The sequence below is a fragment of the Rhinopithecus bieti genome, unplaced genomic scaffold, assembly GCF_001698545.2.
Source record: "Rhinopithecus bieti isolate Rb0 unplaced genomic scaffold, ASM169854v2 scaffold_21022, whole genome shotgun sequence".
Lineage (NCBI taxonomy): Eukaryota > Metazoa > Chordata > Mammalia > Primates > Cercopithecidae > Rhinopithecus > Rhinopithecus bieti.
Window position 1 is genome coordinate 213,585 of NW_016810401.1, and position 9,881 is coordinate 223,465.

Here is a 9,881-nt window from a genome sequence, read left to right on the forward strand (position 1 = left end):
AAGTGTCCTATACAGTGCTTAGCATGTAATGAAGCCTCAATACAATGTAGTTACTCTCCATGCCCCGCAAGGCTGGCATGCCTAGCCTTAGACCTACCATTTTTTAGGGTGCAGTAAAGCTTCCTGTCCACCATGTTCCCAGGAAACATTGTACTGATGGGTGGAAAGGCAGGTCTAAAGGGGTCAGGAAGTTCTGGGAGGTTAAGAGAATGAGGGAGGAGATTAAGCAACAAGGAAAGAGCTTGCCAAGAAGGAAGTGTGAATATTGGGACTGAGGAGGCAGCTTGGAGATGGGCAAGGGGGCAGTTTCAGGCAGAAATGGTGCGTGGAGGCAGAAGGTCCCTGGGAGAGGGAGCAGTCTGGAAGGTGGGGCAGGGGCGAGGAGGGGGAGGTGGGGAGACCCAGGACTGAGGAAGTAAACAAGGGGAGTGCCACCACAGAGGTGGAGGGTGCTGTTGCTGGGAATCAACCCCCTCAGACTTTCCACTGCGAAGCGAAACCGTAAGCCCTGGGGTGCGGGGGGTGGGCAGGGAGGAGGGGAAGTGGGGAAGGTGGAGGGAAGGCCGGGCACAGGGGTGAAGGCCCGGAGACCAGCAGAACGGCATCCCAGTCACGACAGCCACTTTGCTCTGTCTGCTCTCCGCCACGGCCCTGCTCTGTTCCCTGGGACACCCCCCACCTCCTCAGGCTGCCTGATCGGCCCAGCTTTCCTCTGGATTCTGGCCTCTGGTCATCCCTCCCCATCCTCTCTCCAAGGCTCTCTCCTGGTCTCCCTTCTTCTAGATCCCCTTCCTCCACCTCCCTATCTGCAGAACTTCTCCTTTGCCCCCCCACCCCCCACCACTGCCCACTTTCCTTTTCTGACCTCCTTTTGGAGGGCTCAGTGCTGCCCAGACCATAGGAGAGATGTGGGAGGCTCAGTTCCTGGGCTTGCTGTTTCTGCAGCCGCTCTGGGTGGCTCCAGGTAAAGCGGGGATGGCGGGAGGGTTGACCTCCGGCCCCACAGGAGGGGACCAGCAGGGATCTCTGTGGCCACAAAGGTCCTGAGGTCCTTAGCTCTGTGGTGGATTCTTCTAATCCCTTTTTTGGACAGTCCTTCCACCCCCAAAGCCTCTCTGGGCAGAGAAGGGACAGAAACCCAAGCTCTTCCTGCACCCTGTTTCTCCCTCGGGAAACACCCAGGCTCCTTCTCTACCCCTGCCTCTCGGCTCACGCCCCCTCCCCTTGGCCTCTCTTTTGCTCACCTAGTGAAGCCTCCCCAGCCAGGGGCTGAGATCTCGGTGGTGTGGGCCCAGGAGGGGGCTCCTGCCCAGCTCCCCTGCAGCCTCACAATCCCCCTCCAGGATCTCAGCCTTCTGCGAAGAGCAGGGGTCACTTGGCAGCATCAACCAGACAGGTATGCACCCCAAACTTGGGCAACAGGACCCCCGAATCCAGCACTCACAACCCAACACCCATGCCGGTCCTCTGTCCCCTGCCCTGAGGTGTCACTCCCTCTGAAGCCAGTGACCCAGTCTCCCCGCCCTCGCCCGCACCGTTCCTGCCCTTGCTCTGCAATACCCTCACACCTGCATCCCTTCTCTCCAGAAGGGGATGCTGCCAGTCCAACAGAGGGGTCGGGGGTGAGAGGACGGTTGGTGGTCAAGAGAACTCTCGGGATGGGCGTCCTCATCCTCAACGGGTGGCTGCCTGCCCCTGAGCTTCTCAACTCCATTCTCTTTCCCGCCCAGCGGCCCGCCCGCTCCCGCCCCGGCCACCCCTGGTCCCCGGCCATCGCCCGGCGGCGCCCTACTCTTGGGGGCCCAGGCCCCGCCGCTACACGGTGCTGAGCGTGGGTCCTGGAGGCCTGCGCAGCGGGAGGCTGCCCCTGCAGCCCCGCGTCCAGCTGGATGAGCGCGGCCGGCAGCGCGGGGACTTCTCGCTATGGCTGCGCCCAGCCCGGCGCGCGGACGCCGGCGAGTACCGCGCCACGGTGCACCTCAGGGACCGCGCCCTCTCCTGCCGCCTTCGTCTGCGCGTGGGCCAGGCCTCGAGTATGTGGGGCGGGACGACGGGAGAGGGGCTGGGAGGTGGGTCCCCATTCCCTGCCGCCGGGGAGGCAGGAAGGGCTGGGGCAGAGGCTGCGCTCTAGGCCGTGTCTGAGAGCTCCCAGAAGAGTAGAGGAAGGGGGTGGGCGGCCTGCTGGAGTGGAAGGGGCCCCCCGAAGCACGTGTATGGGGGGCCCTGTGGAGAGATTGTATCACCCCCGAGCTCCCCTTCTCCCACCCACGCGGGAGTGCCCAGAGGCGGGTGGAGCGGGGAGAGCATAGGGCTAGAGTGATTCATTTCAGATATCTGTGGCTCAGGGGGTGGGCTTCGCAGGGATCCAGGCCAGGAGAACGGCAAGGGTGGCTGATGCCAAGTAAATTGCAGGCAAGGGACACGGGAAAGTAGTCCTGGGGACTCGTGGGGATCCACTTTATGCACCTCCAGGTGCTGGGAGCTGAGATGGGGAGAGGGTGATGCGGGAGAGAAGAGAAGTCTAAAGCCAGGTTCCTGTTTCCAGGAGTTTCCAGCTTGGCAGTCCTGCTGTGTTGGGAAATTGTTTCCAGTGGGCTGATCAAGTCTTCTTTATCCTTGCACAGTGACTGCCAGCCCCTCAGGGTCTCTCAGGACCTCTGACTGGATCATTTTGAACTGCTCCTTCAGCCGCCCTGACCGCCCAGCCTCTGTGCATTGGTTCCGGAACCAGGGCCAGGGCCGAGTCCCTGTCCAGGAGTCCCCCCATCACCACTTAGTGGAAAGCTTCCTCTTCCTGCCCCAAGTCGGCCCCATGGACTCTGGGCCCTGGGGCTGCATCCTCACCTACAGAGATGGCTTCAATGTCTCCATCATGTATAACCTCACTGTTCTGGGTAACTCCCCCACTCTGCTTCACACTTTACCACAACCCCTTCCTGCCCCCCTTGCCACCTCCCCTGACTATGGGTCCCCAAACCAAGTTCTCGGCAGCCAGTGGCCTACATCATTGCTGTGGGCCTCACTGTTCGACCCCCTTATATTGCTGGCAGCCTTGCAGCTGCCATCACCCCTTCGCGCTTCTCCCATAGCCTTGCAGCGTCATTGCCAGCCTTCCTTCTCCTTCTGGCTAAGCCCACTTGCTGGGTTTCTGAGCATCCTCAGCTCATCACCTTATTCTGCTCCTTAGCACTCTTACTAGCCAGAGCATCTCCTGCACTCTTCTGCCTCCCTTCCCTGCAGCCCCGGCACTCCCTCCTGACTGCAGCACCCAGCTTTAAATCTGGATTTTCTTTTCTCTTCAGGTCTGGAGCCCCCAACTCCCTTGACAGTGTACGCTGGAGCAGGTTCCAGGGTGGAGCTGCCCTGCCGCCTGCCTCCTGCTGTGGGGACCCAGTCTTTCCTTACTGCCAAGTGGGCTCCTCCTGGGGGAGGCCCTGACCTCCTGGTGGCTGGAGACAATGGTGACTTTACTCTTCGACTAGAAGATGTAAGCCAGGCCCAGGCTGGGACCTACATCTGCCATATCCGTCTGCAGGGACAGCAGCTCAATGCCACTGTCACATTGGCAATCATCACAGGTCAGCCTCACATGGGAAAGGAGTAGCTCCCCTCCCAGGGGAGAAAGAACAGGGAGGAAGGGCTGGCGGGGCAAAGACTGAGCAAACCCACCCAGTGGGTGATCCCAGGCCACTGGGCACAAGTTCCCGAGCCTGCCCATCTCGGCCCCCACTTTTCTCACCCCCATAATAAAGAATCGAAACTGAAAATCTCCTCTTGAGTCACAAGATAAAAGTTCCACTGTTCTCTATGGGACTCCCCTGCTCTCAATTGGCAGGAGGGTCTGGGAAGTTAGAAGGAAAGGTGACAAAAATTCCAAATGGTTCAAAAGAGGTAGAGTATATTTCTAGAACCCTTTTCTACTTTGCGGACAGGGCTTGGGTTAAAGTTGCAGGAAGTGGCCTGGATTTGGGAGGAGTTAATAAATCTGTCCCTTGGTCAGCAAATATTTACTGAGTAAGAGTTTTCCAAGATGGTATAAAACAAACACAGAAAAAATAATACTCAGAGAGTATGTGTTGACTGGTTGATAACTATCAGCCATGACAGATTACCATGTCTGCAGCACTCACCTGTGGCCACTAAGTAGTAGCACTCCATGGCAGATGCTTAATAATGTATAGAGGTTGAATGAATACGTGAACATGCTAATGGATAATACATCTCCTGAAGGCCAATCCTGAGTTTTCACTTGCTTTCTGGATACCTCTAACTAGATATTATACCACCTCTCAGCCGCCTCACCCTGAATCCCATCTTTTTCTACCACCAATCCCCTTGCTGACTCAGCCTGTCTTTAATCCACTGGTATCCACCCACCTCGAAACCTGGCCTCCTCCTCCCTACGTCCCATCAGTCATCAAAGCCCACCAGTTCTTTCTGTCCAATGCCTTCTTGAAGGTCAACTGTTTTATGTAGACAGCTCAATGAGACTTTCTCAAAACACCTGGAAAGTGCCAGACTCTGGGTCTAAACTCAGGTGTCTGCATCACCAAATCACTCTTCAGGACCCTTTGTCTCCTCCCACCCTCCCATCTCTCACTTTACAACTTGGAGAATGCTCTCTCTCTAGATGAATGGGCCAGTTCCCTGTTCTCTATACATTCAGAAAGGGGGATGACGTTCATTCAGGGGACACCACAAGGCAGGAGACACCGATGTGAGCCATGTCATGGAAGTTGCAAAATTGTGAAGTAGCCGGGGGGTCAGCTCATCTGACTGATTTTGAGGGTTCTGAGCATTTTGAGTAGAAAGTAACGTAAAAGAATCTGTAATAGTATTTCTTCTGTGGTCTGCCAGGGCCAGTTTGAGTGTGAAGGCAGTAGGGAGCCTGGAAATGTTTTGAGCAGGGGAGGGAGCTGACTCCCTCCCCTGCTGAACAAGATAAATGTGGCCGGCAGGGTGTGGTGGCTCACGCTTGTAATCCCAGCACTTTGAGAGGCTGAGGCAGGAAGAACACTCGAGTCCAGAAGTTCCAGACTAGCCTGGGCAACATGGTGAAAACCCATCTGTATAAAATTTAACAAAAAATTAAATAGAAAGAAAAAGATGAACGGGGCCATGACCCCTGATGTCCTTCCCCAACCTCACCAGGCCAGAACCCAAGTGAGTGCAGGGTGATTGAGGCTTGGAGTTCAACCTGTGGTGTCACATAAGGGGGCCAGAAACCCAAAAGATCTCTTCCTTCTACTCTTTTCAGTGACTCCCAAATCCTTTGGGTCACCTGGCTCCCTGGGGAAGCTGCTTTGTGAGGTGACTCCAGCATCTGGACAAGAACGCTTTGTGTGGAGCCCCCTGAACCGCCCATCCCAGAGGAGTTTCTCAGGACCGTGGCTGGAGGCACAGGAAGCCCAGCTCCTTTCCCAGCCTTGGCAATGCCAGCTGCACCAGGGGGAGAGGCTTCTTGGAGCAGCAGTATACGTCACAGAACTGTCTAGCCCAGGTCCAAGGCCCCAAAATGCCAGGACCCCAATGCCACAGCAATAATCTTTATCCCCTGCCACCCCCATCCCAGCGCTTTTCTTTCCAGACAGGGACCTGATCTCCGGCTCTTCCCTAGGGCTGACCTGTTTCCAGCAATAATCAGCTGAAAGAGCCTGGGACAAGTCCCTTAAACTCTCTGGATCTCATTGCATCTGTAAAGTCTGAGGGAGTGACAAAATGTCCTTTCTAGCCCTGACCCTACACCTCATCCTGTACTTTCTCCATAGGTGCACAACGCTCTGGGAGAGCCCCAGGGGCCCTCCGAGCAGACCACCTCCCGCTGTTTCTCATCCTTGGTATCCTTTTTCTGCTCCTTTTGGTGACTGGAGCCTTTGGCTTTCACCTTTGGAGAAGACAGGTGAGCCAGGGATATGCCAACCCCGCCCCCCCAACAGCTCCTGCTCTTCCATCCTCACTCAGAGTGCTGATGACACCCCTTCCTCAGGAAGGTGACCAAAGGGGACCCTGAACTTGCCCTCGGAGTCCCCCTTCATAAGCCTCTCACTCCAGGGACGGCTTGTGCCTGGGTAGGCTGGAAGGGGGGGTTGAGAGAAAGCCAGGACCAGATGGGGAGGGCAGGGTGGCTGAGAAAAAAATAGATGGACTCAGTGTCCTTCCTAATCCGTTTCCCTTCATCCTTCTACTCCTTCCACCCTCCATCTCTCTCTCCATCTCTTCTTACAGTGGCGACCAAGAAGATTTTCTGCCTTAGAGCAAGGGATTCACCCTCCGCAGGCTCAGAGCAAGACAGAGGAGCTCGAGCAAGAACCGGAGCTGGAACCAGAGCCGGAGCTGGAGCGCGAGCTGGGGCCGGAGCCGGAGCCGGGGCCGGAGCCCGAGCCGGAGCAGCTCTGACCTGGAGCTGAGGCAGCCAGCAGATCTCAGCAGCCCAGTCCAAATAAACTCCCTGTCAGCAGCAAGCCTGAGTCTGGCTCTTTCGTGTCCAAGTGAAGGTTCCCGTCTCTCCCCAGCCTCTGGGGGCTCCTTTCTCCCACCCTAGCCTCCTAACCTACTTTCCCCAGCCAGCCTCCCTCACCTTCCCCTTTTCTGTTTCAGGCTGCTTCGCGTTTCTTTCTTGGTCTCTCTCTCTCTCTTGCGCTTACTCTCTTTTTCTCTCTCCTGGGTAATCATTTCCCTGAAGCTCCCCCCAAAAAGACCTTGCCCCTTGCCTCCGCAGCTCTCTCGTCCGTCCTTCCACCCACCTTCCACCCACAGTGCGCTGGCTGCCCTGGTTTCCTTGATATTTTTGTCCTTTGGGTCCACCCCACCCCACACTCAGCTGCACTTCAGCACTTGTCCTTGGCCCTCCGGCTGCAGCAGATGCGCACATATGCTCGCGCGCACGTGCACACACGCATGCACACACACGCACGCAACACAAACACACGCGCGCGCGCGCAGGACTGCCTTGTCAAGTCTTCCAGGAGATCCGATCTGGAAACCTCTCTGGGCAGCCGGCTGGGGCTCCTACCTCTGCCCCACCCCCCACGTTCCTCAGCCCTTGGCGGCTTTTCAGGTCCCAGACATGAGAACACACTGCCACCCAGTGGTCAGTGTTTGTCACACCCCAACGGAGGTCACCGGGCCGGCTGCGGCAGGCCTGAGGAGTTGAACAGTGCGGTGGACAAGGCGGAGCACAGATTGGTGCGAATGCAGGCACTGCCTTTGTATTGTGCACGCTCTATGTGCAGCATATGAGTGTGCGTCCAGTGACTGTCACATGTCCTATGCACCCTTCAGGAGAGGGACTGAACAATGCCTGTCTCAGGAGATACAGCCCTGGCTGACCCTGGCAAGGGTGTAATCTATGTCTGACAAAGGGGAAGGCTGTGAACAAAGGCCTGTGCGTGGAGCAAAACAACAAGCTGCCGCTGTGGGAATCAGGAGCCCCGGCTTCTCATTCCAGCTTTGTTGATGTGACCGTAGTGAATCTCCCTGAGCCTGTTTCCTCACCTATTAAATGGGATAATGATAATAACCCACCAAAATGGGTTGTTGTGAATATTGGATAATAAAGGGCTTTGGAAACTGAAGCGCTCTGCATGTGTGGAGTACTTGTCTGATCATCCGTTAGTGAAGGAGAAAGCAGGCCTGCTCCGGTCATGCTAAGAATGATGTTGAAGACCCCAAGTCAGCCTGCGCCCTACTCTGTCTGTCTCTCCTGGAGCATTCACGCGGGCCATGCCAATGGTCCTCTCAGCAGAGCACACATGGCCTCAGCACATGGCACCCTCAAGTCTGGAATGGGACAGAGACTTCTGCCTGCAAACGGGTGTGGGCCCTGGACTTTGGCCACAGATAACTCTGTCAGGGGACTTTAACCCCATACAGGAGAACAAAATATTGAAAGTGAGTGGGTGAGTGGGAGTGAGCCTGCTGGAGCAGGAGGGGCATGGTGGCATGTGTGAGTGGCGCCAACTGGGTCTGTGTGCCGTGTGCAAAAAGACACAAAAAGACAGACCTAAGGACATGTCCCTGAAGAGACACCATAGTCACTCATTGGAGACAGAGGATAAAGAGGGTGACACCTTTGTTCTGTGCAGAGCCTTAGGGAGAGGGGGGACCCTCTGAAGCCTGAACAATGAACCATTTACAGCAATCTGAGGTTCTGAGCCTCAGGATGGTGATGACTCTTGCCTTGTCACTGGCAGAGAAACACTGGCACAGGAAGGAGGAAGCTCTGGCCCTGCCAGAGATGATCACACCACAAAAGGAAGTCTTGAAGTCCCTTTAGAGGCTTCCAGGCCAGGTGTCATGGCTCATGCTTATCATCCCAGCACTTTGGGAGGCCAAGGCAGAAGGATCGCTTGAGCCCAGGAGTTCAAGATCAGCCTGGTCAGCATAGTGAGACCTCATCTTTAAAAAAAAAAAAAAAAAAAAAAAAAAAAGGGTTAGTTGGGCACGTTGGTACGCCCCTGTGGTCCCAGCTATTTGGGAGGCTGAGGTGGGAGGATCACCTAAGCCTGGGAGGTTGAGGCTGCAGTGAGCCATAATTGTGCCACTACACTCCAGCCTGCGCAACAGAGTGAGACCCTGTCTCAAAAACAAAAAATAAGAAGCCTCCAAAGCGTCGTTCCCACGGTTTGTTGCTGCTCAAAGACTCCTCAGCTCTGCCCCAGGACCCTGCTCCCCACAGCCTCAGTGGGAGCCCTGATATTTTAATAGGGCAGGGGTTTCCTGGAAAGTTCTGTGGGTGGCATTTTTCCTTTCTACTAGCTAACATCCTATGCCCTTTGGGCTTATGAGAGTAGTCATCGAAGATTCACTGAGGCCTATGCGGGGACTTCCCCATGCTCTTTCATAAAGGGGACAGGGAGGGGACAGAAGCAGAACGAAGGGCGTCCTTTTTCCTTTACCCCCTAGAGAAGAGCAAAGGGCGGAAGGAAGAGGGGGCATATGGGCTGCATTCCGTGAGTGCTTCTCTGTGGGGTCTCTCCTAAGGGTGACTGACATTCTTGGTCCCACTCCTCTTTCCACAGCCCCCCACTAGCAGTCTGGCAGGATCACCTCCAGCACTTTTCCTGTCCCCCAAAGACCTCTAGGGAGCTTGGTTAATTCATCTGGCTTCTCCAAGTTGATCTGTAAACTGGTGTTCCAGGCTGCGGTCCTGGAGGGGAAGGAGCATCAGGAGGCCAGGAGCTCAGGGAGCTTCAGTGGGTGGGTGGGAATCGGCTCAGCTCCTTGTTAAGAAGGAAGGGTGTGTGTGTGAGTTACCTATAGGCATATAACAAAAAAGTTACCCTAAAACGTAGTAATTTAAAATAATAAGCTGGGTGTGGTGCCTCACACTGGTAATCCCAACACTTTGGGAGACTGAGGCAGGAGGATTGCTTGAGGCCGGGAGTATGAGACCAGCCTGGGTAACTTAGTGAGATCACACCTCTACTTTTTTTTTTTTTTTTTTTGAGACGGAGTCTCGCGCTGTCACCCAGGCTGGAGTGCTGTGGCCGGATCTCAGCTCACTGCAAGCTCCGCCTCCCGGGTTCTCGCCATTCTCCTGCCTCAGCCTCCTGAGTAGCTGGGACTACAGGCGCCACCACCTCGCCCGGCTAGTTTTTTTTTTGTAGTTTTTAGTAGAGACGGGGTTTCACCGTGTTAGCCAGGATGGTCTCGATCTCCTGACCTCGCCATCCGCCCGTCTCGGCCTCCCAAAGTGCTAGGAGTACAGGCTTGAGCCACCGCGCCAGGCCTTTTTTTTTTTTTTGAGACCAAGTCTCACTCTGTCGCCCAGGCTGGAGTGCAGTGGCTTGATCTCGGCTCACTGCAACCTCCATCTCCCAGGCTCAAGTGATTCTCCTGCCTCAGCCTCCCAAGTAGCTGGGACTATAGGTGCATGGCAC

The 9,881-nt window shown here is 55.8% G+C and overlaps 1 protein-coding gene across 1 annotated transcript; it reads left to right on the top strand.

Annotated features, from left to right (window-relative positions):
- Positions 1–554: 554 nt before the first annotated feature.
- LAG3 (lymphocyte activating 3) lies at positions 555–6,461 on the top strand. The gene is given in 9 exon segments (XM_017891829.1): positions 555–964; positions 1,249–1,396; positions 1,731–1,754; positions 1,756–2,033; positions 2,625–2,894; positions 3,303–3,578; positions 5,258–5,500; positions 5,769–5,899; positions 6,226–6,461. Coding segments are annotated over 9 exon segments (1,599 nt in total). The 5' UTR covers positions 555–906; the 3' UTR covers positions 6,397–6,461.
- The last annotated feature ends 3,420 nt before the right edge of the window (positions 6,462–9,881 follow it).